A 15,745-nucleotide genomic window follows, 5' to 3' on the forward strand; every position below is an offset into this window, starting at 1 on the left:
CGGCGAAGGTCTCCACGACCGAGCCAGAGAAATGGGTTTTGAACCGCAAATACCCAGAACAGACTGTGACAATCGGCCACGCCATTTCGTCAGACATCCGAACACGTTTAAAGCAATTATTGTTTCGAAACATGGATATATTTGCCTGGACCCCGGCAGACATGACCGGTGTCCCGCGCAACATCACCGAGCATTGCTTAAACACGTACCCCTCTGTCGAGCCAAAGGTCCAAAGAAGGCGCAGCCTAGGAGCAGACAAGACGAAAGCAATGAACGAGCAAGTATGTGAGCTGCTCAAAGCCGGGATCTTGCGAGAGGTAAGATATCAGAGTTGGGTTGCGAACCCAGTGATGGTCGAAAAGTCAAACGGCGGATGGCGCATGTGCGTAGATTACACCGATCTCAACAAGGCGTGCCCAAAGGATTGCTATTCCTTGCCTGAGATCGATAAAAAAATAGATTCTCTCGCGCCATACCGATGGAAGTGCTTTTTGGATTGCTACAAAGGATACCATCAAGTTCAGATGAAGCTAGAGGATGAAGACAAGACAGCGTTCAGAAATGATCTTGGAATCTTCTGCTACACAAAGATGCCTTTCGGCCTGAAGAATGCAGGCGCGACATATCAACGCTTGATGGACAAGACCTTCGCAGGTGACATCGGAAAGCATATTGAGGTTTACATCGATGATCTAGTGGTTAAAAGTCCCGAGGAGGACCAAATGTTGAAAGACATCGAAAAAACGTTCAACTCATTGCGCAACGTAAATATGAAGCTAAATCCAGCCAAGTGTTCTTTTGGCATGGAAGAAGGGAAGTTTCTAGGCTTCATTGTCACAAACGGCGGTTTCAAGGTGAATCCAGAGAAAGTACAAGCTATAGAACGAATGCCCTCACCGCGAAACATCAAAGAAATGCAACGACTGGCCGGCCGACTGGCCGCGCTTAATCGTTTTCTCTCCAATCACGCCGCAAAGTCGTATCCCTTCATTAGCACGTTGCGCAATTGTGTGAAGAAACAAGAGTTCAAATGGACCCCGGAGGCCGAAACAGCTTTTCAACAAATGAAAGCGTGTCTGATCGAACTCCCTACCCTGACTGCACCATTTGAAAAAGAGCCCCTCGTACTGTACTTGTCCTCCTCGGATAAGGCAGTAGGGTCAGTATTATTGGTCGACAGAAACGGAGTACAAACCCCGATCTATTATGTCAGCAGGGTACTCACTGACCCAGAAACAAGATATTCCACAATGGAAAAGCTGGTTCTTGCGCTATTACACGCCTCCCGAAGGCTGCGCCGATACTTCACAGGCCATGTGATAACCGTGCTTACAAACTTCCACATCGGCACTATACTACAGAAGCCTGAGACATCAGGCAGGTTGGCAAAATGGGCCATTGAACTGGGAGGCCATAACATCTTGTACAGGCCACGCCCAGCCATTAAGGGTCAGGTCCTAGCCGACTTCATCACAGAAGTGCCGGCCGATAAAATCAAGGAGTGCGAGCTGATAGAGACTCCCGAGAAAGATGCAACGGATGAGACTTGGATGCTTTACACCGATGGGGCATCAAATGAGATGGCGCGGGAGCAGGATTGCGCCTAGTGAGCCCAGAGAATCACGAGTTTACTTACGCCATTAAGTTGGACTTCAAAAACACCAACAACGAGGCTGAGTACGAAGCATTTCTGGCAGGCTTACGCCTCGCCATCAAAATGGGAGCCAAAAGCTTGCGCGCACATGTTGACTCACTCCTAATAGCCAGTCAAGTAAATGGCATATACGACGCGAAGGGAGAAGTCATGGCTTTGTATCTGGAACAAGCGAAAGAATTGCTCCAACAATTCAAATCTCACAAGGTTATACACATCAATCGCTCCGAAAACAAGCCAGCTGATGCCTTGAGCAAGCTTGCCTCAACTTCCTTTCAACATCTTGCCAAAGATGTAAGGATAGAGGTACTCAAGAATCCATCGGTGCTGCTGCGACAAGTGAACGTGATCGAAACGGGCCAACCTTCATGGATGACCCCGATAATCCAGTACTTGCAAGAAGGGGTACTCCCTGAAAACAAAGCGGAAGCGAGGAAGATCCAAAACAAAGCCCTACACTATGAAATGAACGGCGGTATTTTGTACCGAAAATCCTTCCTGGGGCCACTACTGCGCTGTGTGGACCCCCAGGATGCGAACTACCTGATAAGGGAGATCCATGAGGGGATCTGCGGCATTCACTCCGGACCACGGATGGTTGTCGCGAAGATCATGAGCGCCGGTTACTACTGGCCTGGTATGCATGTCGACGCACTGACGGAGATCCGCAAATGTGACTCTTGTCAGAGGCATTCTCCAAAAACACTGCGCCCTAAGAACGATCTTATCCCTGTATCCACTGCATGGCCTTTCCAGCAGTGGGGAATTGACATGGTGGGACCCTTCCCGGATGCTCCCGGCGCCGTAAAATTCATCATAGTGGCTGTCGATTACTTCACAAAGTGGGTGGAGGCCAAAGCCCTTGCATCCACCACAGCTATGATTGTGCGCAAGTTCATCTGGGAGCACATTATATGCAGATTTGGCCTCCCGCTCAAAATTGTAACTGACAATGGCACCAACTTTGCATCGGAAGATCTCAAGAAGTGGATGAAGGAGATGAAAATTGAACACACTTTCACATCTGTTGCGCACCCCCAAGGCAACGGACAAGTGGAAAGCGTGAACAAATGCATTGTCGAAGGAATAAAGGCCAGATTGGGGACAAGGCGACGAGGATGGGTCGATGAGCTCCCGAGCATCTTATGGGCTCATCGCACCATGCCTAAAACGAGTACCGGCGAGACCCCTTTTAGCCTAGTCTATGGTTCAGAGGCGGTTATCCCGGCGGAGATTGGCCTACCCTCACCACGCATGACAGCGGTCAACACAGTCGTTAATGAAACGGAGAGACGCCTTGACTTGGACCTGTTAGAAGAAAGGCGCGAAATCGCGCGAATCAGAGAAGCCAAATACAAGACCCAGCTGGAAAGGTACTACAACACAAGGGTCCGCATTTGTACCTTCACTCCAGGGGAATACGTCTTTCGCGACAATGAAGCGTCAAATGCAGAACGCCCAGGGAAGTTGGCACCTAAATGGGAAGGCCCATATCTGATCCACGAGGTCCTGGGCAAAGGGGCCTATAAGTTACACACCCTAGATGGCCACATCTTACCACGAACATGGAACGCGCAACAACTGCGCAAATGTTATATGTAACTTACTTCGGCCTTGCGCCCGTTTTTACTTTCCTATGTCGGCTATACGCCATTAGCAGTTAATGTATGAAGGCCTACGCGGCCATTCCAGACTTAATGAAAACATACGACATGTTTTTCTATCACATTTTTTCGTTACAAATGCATGCTAAACTTTTGATTAGCGCGAAAACACTCCAGCATTTTAAAAATTTGTCGACAAGAACCGCCTCCAAGGTCCTCCGCGAACAAAGCGCGAGACCGGGCGGTCACCTTTTACTTAAAAGACGCTTCCATTTATTCGAGCTAATTTAACCTAAGTTTTGACAGCAATGCAATAATTGCAACGGAAAAAACGAAAACGATTCATATAATAAACTTGCGCAACAGCGCAGCATTTACAATCAAGTTGCAAAAGACAATTACAAGGCACAAACGCCTACCAACAACCTATTCAACAACCTATTCTATTCATCGCGTCGATCACCATCATCATCTCCGTCATCCTCACCATCGTCATCGTTGCCATCATCATCACCATCTCCACCGTCATCACCAGCTGGTTCTTCATCGGATAATTCGACGGTAACTGGTGGATCGAGGACTGCTTTAAGACGCTGACACCAGTCGTCTTTCTTCAAAGATTCCACAACCAGATCCATGATAGGCAAGGTAAGGTTGTCATACGAGTTTTCAGCATGTGCAAGCGCAGCATCAGCATGTTCAGTCACCGAGCAATGGCTTACATCAAATTCTTGCCCTAGCATCTGCTCAACGTGACTGGCACATTCCAAGTAACCTCCTCGATGACCGACCGCACGCGCCGCATCCGTGAGAGCAGCAACGGCGCGATCTAGCTCGCCAGCATTTAAGATGGAGTTGGCAACCTTCAACAAAGGAAGAGCATTAAGGACAACCCTTAGCAAGATGGAAACATAAAAGACAGAAGTACAAACTTACCAGCACTACTCCACGAGTGCGCATCCATTCAGCCTCCGAGACAAGCGTATCAACGATGCCTTGGGCCTCGGAGTAGTTGGTCTGAGCCACGTTAAGCGCGGCAGTGCTAACAGCACGCGCCTCCTCAGCTGTAGCAGCCTTAACCTTCTCGGCCTCCAGGTCGATCTCCAACGACTCACATCTGTCGATTTGCTCGTTCAAGCGACTGAGCTCCGCAATCTCAGCGTCCTTGGCGTGGAGATCTCTGTCCTTGCTGGACAGCTGCACCTTGGCCTCAGATAACTCAACCTGGAAATCGACAAAACAACTTAGGCCAGTTTGTTAACAACATAGCAAGAATAAATGAAAACAAATAAACTAACCTCCATCTGCTGCTTGGCAGCCTTCTCACCATGCGCCTCCTCTACCTTCGATGTCAAATCAGCAACTTTGGCCTCAAGATCAACAATCTTCTGTCGAGCCGCGTAGGCGCGCTCGTTGTCCTGGGCGCAGATACGTTTGAACTCGGCCTTCTCCTTGGCCAGTTGCTCCTCAACATTGTGGAGTTTCTTTTGCAGGCCCTCGCGGCCCCATTCTTCGGCCTTCTTATCGGCTTCAAATTTGGCTCTCTCCTCATCAAAAGCAGCCTTGGACTTTTCAAACTCAGCAATGCGTTTTAACGTGCGCTCACGATAACCCTCCCAGTCGGCGCGCTCTCTAACCATTGTTCGCCATTCGCGAACTATCTGGTGATTGGCAGCACGAGCGTTGGCCTCTCCAAGTATAAAGGTGCGATATAACAATTCATGGGGCTTCGCCCTTTGCCGATTGACCTCTGCAGGAGTAAACGAGTTCAAGAACCACTCGCGGCAAGGGCCGAACTCATGGAAGGTATCTTTCTGTTTTAAGTTCCAGGGGGCTTGATGAGGAGCATCACCGTGTTCTTCTTCATTATAAGTTTTATAATAGATATCACCAACGGTGTCCTTCGCCCCAATCACATTTGGGTTATAACCCCCAGCTCCACCAGAGCTCGCGCCGCTAGAGGTGAAACGACCTGACCCCTTAGAAGTAATGACATGCGCGGAGTGGGTAGGTTTTGCGACCTCAGGCCCTTGAACATTAACAGGCTGATCCATAGCCTTCTTCTTTTCTAACTCCTTCTCCAGGGCCCTCTTCTTCGCCGCTTCGGCTACCCTTTCCTCCTCCGCCTTCCTTTTTCTCTCCTCCTCCTCCTTCCTCTTTCTCTCTTCTTCATCCTTCCTCCTCTTCTCCTCCTCAATCTTCTTCTTCTTTTCTTCTTCTCTATTCTGATTCTCCTCCGCCTTTCGCTGCGCCTCAGCAGCCTTCGCGGCGTCCTGAACAGCAATATCAGAGGACTTGATGGTAATCTTCGGCCTCTTCGACGCAGCCTCACTGAACGTGACACCCTTCTCAGGGGTCTTCTTCTTGATCTCTGCAAATAATGCAAGTACATTTAAGCAAAGAGAACAGTATTAAGAAGAGAAGCAAAGAACATACCCGGAGAAAATTTATACAACGAGCGCAAGTTGCTCGTTTTCCCAACCACGGGAAGCACAACAGCAGTAGGCGCGGAAGCCACACCAGCCGTGGTTTCGCTCCTACCTCTCTTCCTGCCAAACAGCTGGGCAGCAGCATCTTCTTCTTCTTCCGCCTCATCATCTTCAGGGTTACAAGAACCCGCGCTCCCAGAGCTCTTTGAGCCGCCTGCACCAGTTTTGGCCTTAGCTATATGCGACAAGCCTTCAAATGAGTCACTGATTATCACATAATCATCTAAGTCACGTTGTCGAAGGCGAAGAGTACCTTTGACAGCAGCAGTAGTTGCGCGACTGGTGCCAGACCCCTTGCTGGTCACTTCAACATCAACCTTCTTTTTCTTCTTCAAAGGTTTCTTCTTCTTCTCCTCTGGGTCAATCCCCAGGTCGCGCAACACACCTGCAAAGATTTTAGACCACGAACTTAGCTCGCCGTTGGAAGACCCTACTGACTCCTCGCTGGAAAGATAGAGAATCTCTTTCCCAGCAGAAGTCACAGAGCGCAAAGGACGAGGTTTAGGATATTGCGCACCTTCAGTAGCGGTTGGCGGCGAAGCAAAGGCACCTTCAACCGGAAACATGAAGTTGCCCTTAATCTGGTCATACCAGCTTTCTTCATCATCGCGCAATGGGCGCACGCCCATGGAACCACCAAATGTGGAGAAGGCAGCTTGATACAGTTGCGCCTCTAAACGTGAATGTAAGTAAGTAACAATTAAAGCAAAGTACTTGAAAAAAGAAAAAGGGTGATAACTGACCTTGATCGCCGATCTTCAACACTGGAACCTCCCTGCTGTTGGGTGACCACTGGTCACTCATCTTAGCCGCCACTAAAACGTTTTCCCCAAACACCCGATTTGGGGTTGGGTTCAACTGCTGATACCACCGGGCATTCTTCGGAATGGGAAGGTCTTCCTTCGGTATTGCTTCAGTCCAATCCCTGAAGGGCATGGCAATCGGCAACACCTCTTCACGGATGAAGAAGAACTTAGGTTTCCAGTCATGGAAACTCTTCGGGGGGTTTAGCAGAATCTTCTTCGCCGCACCACGGCTTGCAAAGGAGAAGAAACCCATCGTCCTCTGCAACTGGTAGAAGGCCCGAAACTTATCCACAGATGGCTCAATGCCATGAGAATGGCACAAGAACTCGAAGTGACGAACCCTAACCATCCCAGGTGGGCTCATCTGCGATAGATGAAAGTTGTAATGATGAAGAATGTGGCCCATGAAGTTTGTAGCCGGCAATCTGAAATTACCCTGAAGAAAGAAATCTTCATATAGGGTAATGTATCCAGGTGGTGCATCAGCCGCGGTCTGGCCCTGAGCCGGATACCGGGCATCCCACTCTGGTGGGAATCGGAAGCTCCGAACGATTTGTTCGAAAAGCCCTAGGTCCCATCTGAGGACAGGAACTGGTCCTTCCTCAGTAACAGCAACTTCTTGATGTTCTTCACTCATATCGGAAAAATTCTGGAAAAAACTTGGAAGATTTGAAGAAATCTTGAAGATGTGAAGAACAAGTTTGAAGATTCAAAGAAGATGTTTGAGAGAAAGTAACAAAGCAACGAAGAGAAGTGAGAACCTCTCACCTCTCTTCGATTATATATACCCATCGCATTTAATGCGATGGGTAACCGTGCCACTTTCGCCGCTAGGCTAACCAACGAGAGGCTGCCACGTCAAGCGGAAAACCAGGGGTGACGGTTACCACGCGCGCGTGGGCCTCACTCTCCTGACACGAAGTGCAACCGCCGCAGTCGGCATGATGACATCCGTGCCAGAGGTCAACTCAAACGTCGCACTCAACGACTTATCCCACCAACCTGTCAGAAGTTCAAATTTCGAAGTTTCCCGCCATAAAAATTACAAGTAACTTCATGAAAAAGTTACATGAGCCGCGCAAGCTAAACGTCACCTCCAATAACCTTGCGCGCCTGTCCAGACAAACAATAAATCCCTCAAGACCTGCTTGGGTACCAGCGCCATTGAAAACAACAATTTCCACATGCGCCTCACCAATCAGGATCAAAAGGACATTTCCCCTATACTCTTATTTCTCTTATTTTTATTAAGTCCAGAGCTCCAACCACTTGCGTTGCGCATGGTGCAGCACTGGACTGGGGGGACTTGAAGGGGTATGGTCCCAAAAAGTCGCGCAAACCTCCTCTCAGGTTGCGCGTGAGACCATACTCCTTATTTCAGTAAACTTATTAATAAGATCCTCGCGCGCCACACTCCACGTTCTGATCTACCCCGCGCGAGGCACGGCCCTCAAGAGGCTCAGATATCAGCACTTAGCATGAAACAATGGAACAAATAAGCATACTAACCCCGCGCGGGTTAGTTGCTGTCCAACAAGAACCACACAGTAGGGAAGCGCACGGCTACCTACAGTGGTACACAAGGTACAAGTGGCAGTAAAAGGGGCCAATGAGCGTCCAGCAGGCTCTGGTCAATCGTGCGCCACGATCGCCTGACGAGAAGTACACAAGGACGTCTACGTGGCACCAATCAGAGGACGGAGACAACTGTCCCACGATCTCCACTTGTCTGCTGATGACAGAAGGACAACAAGGCCGACAACAATGACACGTGGCTCCAATCAAGGTGCGCCAGCACCGAGGAGCGTCTAGAAGCCACTAAGCGGTCGACGCTAGTGAGACAAAGAGCATATCCGTTTTGTTGTCCGCTTCCGGCCCAAGGCCCATCAGCCCATAACCCCTTACACCTCTCCGGCTATAAATAGAGACCTCATTCCACAGGTTAAACATTGGATTCCCTCTACTCTCACTCTTAGCACTTAATTACTCTCAAAGCAGTCGCTTATTCTCACGCCGGAGCCTGGTTAAGAGGGAAACCCCCACATTCCCCTCTTAACGAGTAACGGTGTTCTGTTTTGCAGGATCAGATTATCAAGTTGGAGCTCAAATATCCATGAGAAGATTAACCATTATGAAAGGAACATAAACCAATCCTAATTAACTCCCTAATTAGATCAGTGTTTCTTCAGCGGTTAATTTGCTCACCTCTATTTGTAGTTGTTTCCATTATCAAAGTGGATAGCTTGTCTAGAGCATTCGCAACGAATTCCTTATCCATTTCCATATATTTTCATTAAAAACAACTACTTTTTCTCTCTCATTTTCAATAAATGATATTTTTATACCTTTATCATTACATTTTCTCTCTCCTTCACTCACAACCATTTCTAAAAATATTAAAAAAAATTATAAGGTTTTTTCTCTCCAGATTTTTTTCCCCATATATTTACAGACGAATTCACAACCACTCAAAAACACTTACAACCATTCCTTATAATATAACTAAATTCCCTCACATATTTTTAAGGTTTTCATTGTGAATGCTCTTACAACCGAGTCTGGTTAGAGGTGCACAAAAGAACCGAGTTGGGAACCAAAACCCATTTTTAACTCAAACGAAACCAGTTTATAACCCCCTCCATTGAAACTAGTCAAACCCTAACCAAATATAAACCGGTTGCAACACAAACCAAAATTTCCCAATAACCGGTTCAACCCCAACCCGGTTTGACAAAAAAAAAACCGGTGTTGACCACCTTCTCCCAACCGGTTAACTCTAAACCTTAAGCCCAATCCAACATTGTTCATACTAGCCCATTCAACTCCAAAACTTGACCCAATAAAAAATAGTCAACTGTGACAAAAAGTCAAATAACCACGTTCCAACTCTGAACATTTCTTTCAAAGCAGGCGTGTGGGGGCCAAACGATCAGTTTTTGGTCCAGTCAAAGTTGTCGCACCACTCCAATAATAATCCAATCAATTCAACTAACCCTCTATATCTTCACCCAAACACCACCTGTTCCATCCATCATTTTTATAAATTTCTAGGGTTTCTCAAGCTCCTTCAATGGCGAGCTCTCTTCTTCCTGATTCCAGTATGATCATCAATCTCCATTCTAATTCAACCGCATCTTCTTCTTCTATTGCTCCTATCGGTTCTCGGATTCGTGTCGATTTTAAGCCGCTTACTGTTAGGTCATTGAGTTCTGATCGACGATCAGGATGTGGACACATCAGATGCCAGGCTCAGTCGGATTCGGATCCGCGATCGGTGTCGAATTCGTCTAGTGTTTCTGCACTTCAGATGCTTAAGACCTCTGCTGCCGGAAGTGAGTTTTTTATTATTGTTTTAGGTTATAATTTTGTAATGTTGTGTTATGATTTTTTATTATTTTGCTTAAAATTGATGGAGGTGATGGATTAGGTAGATTCCTGATTAATTGATTGATTGATTTAATGGAAGTTTGGTAGTTGGTTAGATAGAAAACTGAAACCCTGAGGTAGTGTTTTTCACATAATGTTAATGGAATGTAGATTTCATTTCTTATTTTATTTCGTTTCAACAAAGGAAAGAATTGGAATTGAACAATAACATCAGAAATGAAATCTACATTCCAATTCCATTCGGATTCCATTTCGTTATGTGAAAAGAACACACCTAAATTCCAAATCAAATTTCAATTCCATTACATTCCACGAAACGAACGTTATCTATTTGTGTTATGAACATTTGGTGTATGTTTGGCATGGAGCTTTTAGGAGCTTCTAGCTTTAAGCTTTTAAGAAAATGCTCCTACTCAATAAAAAGACTTGTTTGGTTGAAGGAGCTTGAAGCTTTTAGGTTAGGAGCTTGAAGCTTTTGGTTGAACGCTCCTACTAGTAGCGTTTAGAAGGACATACAAGCTTTTAGGTAAAAAATGACTATTTTAACCTCTAAAGATAATGAACTTTTTAATGCACAAACTTTTTAAATTTTTAGTTATGTCCATTTTGGTCCTTTTATACATTTTATTAAAAGCTCCAACTACTCTGCCAAACACCAAATATATCTAAAAAGCTACAGCTACTAGCTACCAGCTTCCAGCCACCAGCCACCAGCTACTTTTGCCAAACATACCCTTGATGTGTAGAAATTGTTTCATGAACGACTCTGTAATTATTTGTATGAATGATTCTTCTATATGATAGGGGTTCTACTTTTTATGACATTAAGCTTGAAATTTTTTATGCAATTAGTAGTTCATTAGATGCTCCAGTTTGAGCTGATATAAGGAAAAAGTGTGTGTTTACCTTTTAAAACAAGTATTTATTTTTCTACGTTAATGCTATTTAATATCTATTTGTAATAGTCAATTATCACCTGTATAATGATTCTCTAAACACTAGGGAGACCACACCTACAGGGGTTAAGTTTTCTTCAGTTTGACAATTAATTCGTTGTTCTTAACTCATTAGGCGATGCCATCGTTCTTTGACCTTTGTACAATTTGAATATCTTAGCTCTATGTTCTTTCTTTCGAAAGGCGTTACTGTTTTTTTTTTACAATTTGAAAGACTTGTTTATGCTGTTATAATAATACATTTTTCTGCATTGTGTAGGATATACAAAGGAAAAGAGCGGTATTATGGTGATTGGTCTTAGTTTCCACACAGCACCAGTTGAAATCCGTGAGAAACTTTCCATTCCAGAGGCAGATTTACCTCAAGCAATTAGTGAATTGTGTGCCTTGAATCACATAGAAGAAGCCGCTGTTCTTAGCACTTGCAACAGGATGGAGATATATGTCGTATCACTCTCCCAACATCGCGGTGTTAAAGAAGTCACCGAATGGATGTCAAAGGTACCAACCGCATAATAAAATGCATACACTGCTTTATGTCTATATAATCGTCACCAATCAAACCTAGACTTACACACTCCAAATGCAGGTTAGTGGCGTTTCTGTTTCAGACATTCGTCATCATCAATTCTTGCTTTATGAAAAAGAAGCCACAAAACATTTGTTTGAAGTATCTGCGGGACTTGATTCCCTCGTTCTTGGAGAGGGTCAAATTCTTTCTCAAGTAAAACACGTTGTAAAAGTAGGACAGGGAGTCCCCGGTTTTGATAGGAAGATTAGCGGGCTTTTCAAGCATGCAATCACAGTAGGGAAACGGGTCAGAACCGAGACTAATATCTCTTCCGGGTCGGTTTCAGTCAGTTCAGCAGCTGTTGAACTTGCCCAAATGAAGATTCCAGAAAACTCTTATGCTTCTGTAAGAGTGTTGGTTGTTGGAGCTGGCAAAATGGGAAAACTTGTAATCAAACATTTAGTTGCAAAAGGCTGCAAAAACATGGTGGTTGTGAATAGATCTGAAGATAGAGTATCCGCCATACGTGAGGAGTTTAAGGATGTTGAAATCGTCTATCAACCTTTCTCAGAGTTAATGTCGTGTGCTTCGAATTCTGATGTTGTTTTCACCTGCACAGCTTCCGAAACCTTATTGTTTACTAAAGATCAAGTTCAGACATTGAGTAAAGCACCGACACAAAGGTTGTTCGTAGATATATCAGTTCCAAGAAACGTGGAATCATGTGTTTCGGATGTGGAAGCAACCCAAGTTTACAACGTGGATGATCTCAAGGAAGTTGTGGAAGCGAATAAAAAAGACCGTTTACGCAAGGCAGAAGAAGCCCAATTGATCATATCAGATGAAGTCAGAGAATTTGAAGCTTGGAAAGATTCTTTAGAAACAGTGCCAACAATTAAGAAACTCAGGGCGTACGCTGAAAGAATTCGCGCAAGTGAAATGGAAAAATGTTTAGCGAAAATGGGTAGTGACGTGTCTAAGAAAAACCAGAAAGCTATACATGAATTAAGTAAAGGTATAGTAAACAAGCTACTTCATGGTCCAATGCAGCATCTGAGATGCGATGAGACTGAAGGTCGATTTTTAAACGAGATAATTGAAAATATGCACGCGTTGAACCGGATATTTGGACTCGAGATGGAAATTTCCATTTTAGAAGAGAAAATTCGATCCAAGATGGAGAGGTCCCAAGTATAATATTTGACATATTTTGTTGGAAGTTATTGATTCATATATTTTTCTATCACTATATTTGGTGATGAGTAAACTTATGGATGAGCAAACTGATTTGTTCAATTGTAAAAACCGGTATAATTATTATGTTAAAATCAATTCATTGGTTATGTATCTATGAACAACTAATGATGTGTCACTATATAATACCAAGAGGATACATTAATATTCAAATGTTGTTTCGTCGTATGTAATACAGCGCTCGGCTACCATGAGAATCGATAAAATTGATTATGTTGCATAAGTTTTAAATTTTGTTTCATTTTAAAACCTAAAATTTACGCAAAGGCTCTCCGCTTGGTTGAGTTGTTGGGCCGTTGGCACGGTGGTTGATCCATTTGACCTAAGTCAGCAGACGATAACAGTGACTAAGACGATGCAAGCACTTGGTCTGGACACTTTGATGTTAGTTTGGTCGAATGGGGCGGAGAGTCTGTGTATAGAGCTTTGGTTCACCACCTTAACAAATAAGTTCAGTTATTTCCTATGTATTTTGTAACGATATGTGCAAGTCTTGTACTCTTGATGGGAGATAATTAGAAATCTTCAAGTTCAACATATATTATAATTTAGAGTTAACTTTTGTTTTACTTCATGTGGTTTAGTCATTTTAACGGTTTTACTCCAATAGTTTAAAAATAACCATTTTCCTCCCTGATCTTTCGACTTTGTCGCCAGTTTGCTCTCTGGCTCTAACTCAGTTAAAACATTCAATTAAAAGTAGGGGTGTTTCGGTAGTTTACTCCCTGGCTCTAACTCAATTAAAACGTTTAGTTAAAAGTCGCGGTAGTCGTGGTCGGCAGGTGGTAGTTGCAGGTGGTTGTGGATGGTGGTGGCCGGTAAAAAGAGTGGTTGGAAAGATGGGGATCGGAAAAGAATCACTTATATACATGTAAATAAACAAGTTATAGGTTTATTTAGGTGAAAAGACTTACATGCCCTTGCTTTTATCTATAAAATTACCAAAATACCCTTCTAGCTAATGGATTTTTTGGATGGAGTTAGAGATGGGAAGCAAAATGACAATAAATTAGAAAAATCATGAAGGAAAATGACTATTTTTAAACTATTGAGGCAAAACCATTAAAATAGCCAAATCACAGGGAGCAAAATGGAAGTTAACTCCATAATTTATGTATAAGGGTGGAGGGTATAATAAGCGGGGAGTTGTGCGGGGAGTATAAGTCACCGATCGGTGACTATACCGATCGATTGGGGGTGACTATACCGATCGATTGAGGGTGTTCGGTGAGTTGGAGAGAGGGTGGGGAATTCGGTGAGTGTTTACCGAAAAGGGGGGAGAGTGATTAATGTGGTTTTTGACCGATTTCCCATTTTTTTGAACGTTATTTTTTGACCGTTTGATTTTTTTTTATATAAAACCCATATTTTCAATCCATTTAAAACACACAACTTTTCTCCATCCAACTCTATTTTTTTAAAAAATTCACTTCTTCTATTTTTTCAATGGATGATATACCACCGCTATTCCTTCCAATTGATATTAGTGAAGACGATGATTCTTCCTCGAGCGATAGTAGTTTAATTTTTTTCCAAAATCTTATTAACAAAGCCGCTCAACTGGAAGACACGAGAAAAAGGAAAACTGTCCATCGAGATCGAGTGAAATGTCACGAAAACCTTATGAGAGATTATTTTGTCGAGGAGCCCGTATTCAACGAAGAGGTTTTTCGTCAAAGGTTTCGTATGTCCAAAAGGTTGTTTTTAAAAGTTTTGAGTGACGTGCAAGCGAATAACTCGTGGTTTCAAGACGCCGCAGATGCTAGTGGTAGGAAGAGTTTTACATCGATTCAAAAAGTTACTTCGGCGATTAAGCAACTAGCAACCGGTAACGCTCCAGACGAGTTCAACGAGTATTTAAATTTTTCCACAAGGACTTCCCGAGAAAGTCTAGAATATTTTTGCGAAACGGTATGTAATTTATACGCTTCCGTGTTTTTACGTAGACCTACTAGCCACGACGTTGCGCTCTTGTACCAAGCTCATGAGGAGAAACGTCACCTTCCTGGGATGTTGGGTAGTCTTGATTGTACACATTTTGTTTGGAGAATGTGTCCAACGGAATTGCGGGGTCAATATATGAGGGGGGTCACAGTCACCCGACAGTTATGCTCGAGGCGGTGGCCTCTCAGGAATTATGAATTTGGCTTGCTTTTTGTGGTTCAGCAGGTTCACAAAACGACATCAACGTGCTCCAACAATCTCCGTTATTTCTTACTGAGCGAAATGGAACTGCACCAAAATGCCCATTTTACGTGAACAACCACTTGTACAAGCGTGGATACTATCTTACCGATGGAATCTACCCTACTTGGTCCGTGTTTGTGAAATCATTTTCGTATCCTCACATTGTGAAAGAAAAGAAGTTCAAGAGGCAACACGAGGCGGCAAGAAAAGACGTGGAGTGGGCTTTTGGTGTTTTAAAGGCAAAATGACATATACTTCATCGCCCAATGCGTGCTACGAGTGTTAAAAAAATTAGGATGGTCGTATATGCATGCATTATTATGCATAATATGATTCTAAAAGACGACGGAAACGCGATTACACCGGTACATATTCGGGATCCTCCAGTCGAGCCCGTTTTCAAAGACACTACTTATAACGAGCTCATTGATGAAGATACGCATTATAGACTAAAATATGATCTTGTGGAGCATCTTGGAGAACAAGATTTACCCCACCTTTTAGCGGATTCCGACGACGAATAGTTAAATTAGGTTTTTTTTTTAATTTATTTTTATATTTTAAATTAGTTTTTCTAAATTTATTTTTATATTTTAAATTAGGTTTTTTTTAAATTTATTTTTATATTTTAAGTTAGGTTTTTTTTATGTAATGCGTTTTTTAATTAAAAGTACCTTTATTTACATTAAAATATGTTTTGTTTATTTATGAATAATTTCTATAAAACAAAAAATATATAACTCAAACACCCTAGGGTGATTGACCATACCCCTGATTGAGTGCAAAATGAAGAGTGGAATGAGAAGTTGACATGATATAATATTATTGGGTCGAATTTCATTCAAACACCCTAGGGTGATTGAATATACCTCCACCTTAAGGATCCTACTCATTTGT

The 15,745-nt window shown here is 43.7% G+C and overlaps 2 protein-coding genes across 2 annotated transcripts; both read left to right on the forward strand.

Annotated features, from left to right (window-relative positions):
• Positions 1-9,525: 9,525 nt before the first annotated feature.
• On the forward strand, positions 9,526-12,814 carry LOC110941352 (glutamyl-tRNA reductase 1, chloroplastic). The gene is made up of 3 exons (XM_022182973.2): positions 9,526-9,885; positions 11,156-11,397; positions 11,486-12,814. The coding sequence occupies exons 1-3, from the start codon at positions 9,624-9,626 to the stop codon at positions 12,602-12,604; spliced, it is 1,623 nt and encodes a 540-aa protein (XP_022038665.1). The 5' UTR covers positions 9,526-9,623; the 3' UTR covers positions 12,605-12,814.
• A 1,293-nt stretch (positions 12,815-14,107) lies between these two features.
• LOC110943644 lies at positions 14,108-15,372 on the forward strand. The gene is made up of 4 exons (XM_022185381.1): positions 14,108-14,514; positions 14,608-14,690; positions 14,831-15,035; positions 15,144-15,372. The coding sequence occupies exons 1-4, from the start codon at positions 14,108-14,110 to the stop codon at positions 15,370-15,372; spliced, it is 924 nt and encodes a 307-aa protein (XP_022041073.1).
• Positions 15,373-15,745: the final 373 nt, after the last annotated feature.

Source organism: Helianthus annuus, chromosome 3 (assembly GCF_002127325.2).
Source record: "Helianthus annuus cultivar XRQ/B chromosome 3, HanXRQr2.0-SUNRISE, whole genome shotgun sequence".
NCBI classification, from domain to species: Eukaryota; Viridiplantae; Streptophyta; class Magnoliopsida; order Asterales; family Asteraceae; genus Helianthus; species Helianthus annuus.

Coding starts and splice junctions, on each gene's coding strand:
- LOC110941352 (XM_022182973.2), top strand. CDS start 9,624: ATGGCGAGCTCTCTTCTTCCTGATTCCAGTATGATCATCAATCTCCAT. Junction 9,886..11,155: donor TAAGACCTCTGCTGCCGGAA/GTGAGTTTTTTA, acceptor TGCATTGTGTAG/GATATACAAAGGAAAAGAGC. Junction 11,398..11,485: donor TCACCGAATGGATGTCAAAG/GTACCAACCGCA, acceptor CTCCAAATGCAG/GTTAGTGGCGTTTCTGTTTC.
- LOC110943644 (XM_022185381.1), top strand. CDS start 14,108: ATGGATGATATACCACCGCTATTCCTTCCAATTGATATTAGTGAAGAC. Junction 14,515..14,607: donor GCTCCAGACGAGTTCAACGA/GTATTTAAATTT, acceptor GTTTTTACGTAG/ACCTACTAGCCACGACGTTG. Junction 15,036..15,143: donor AAAGAAAAGAAGTTCAAGAG/GCAACACGAGGC, acceptor TAAAAAAATTAG/GATGGTCGTATATGCATGCA.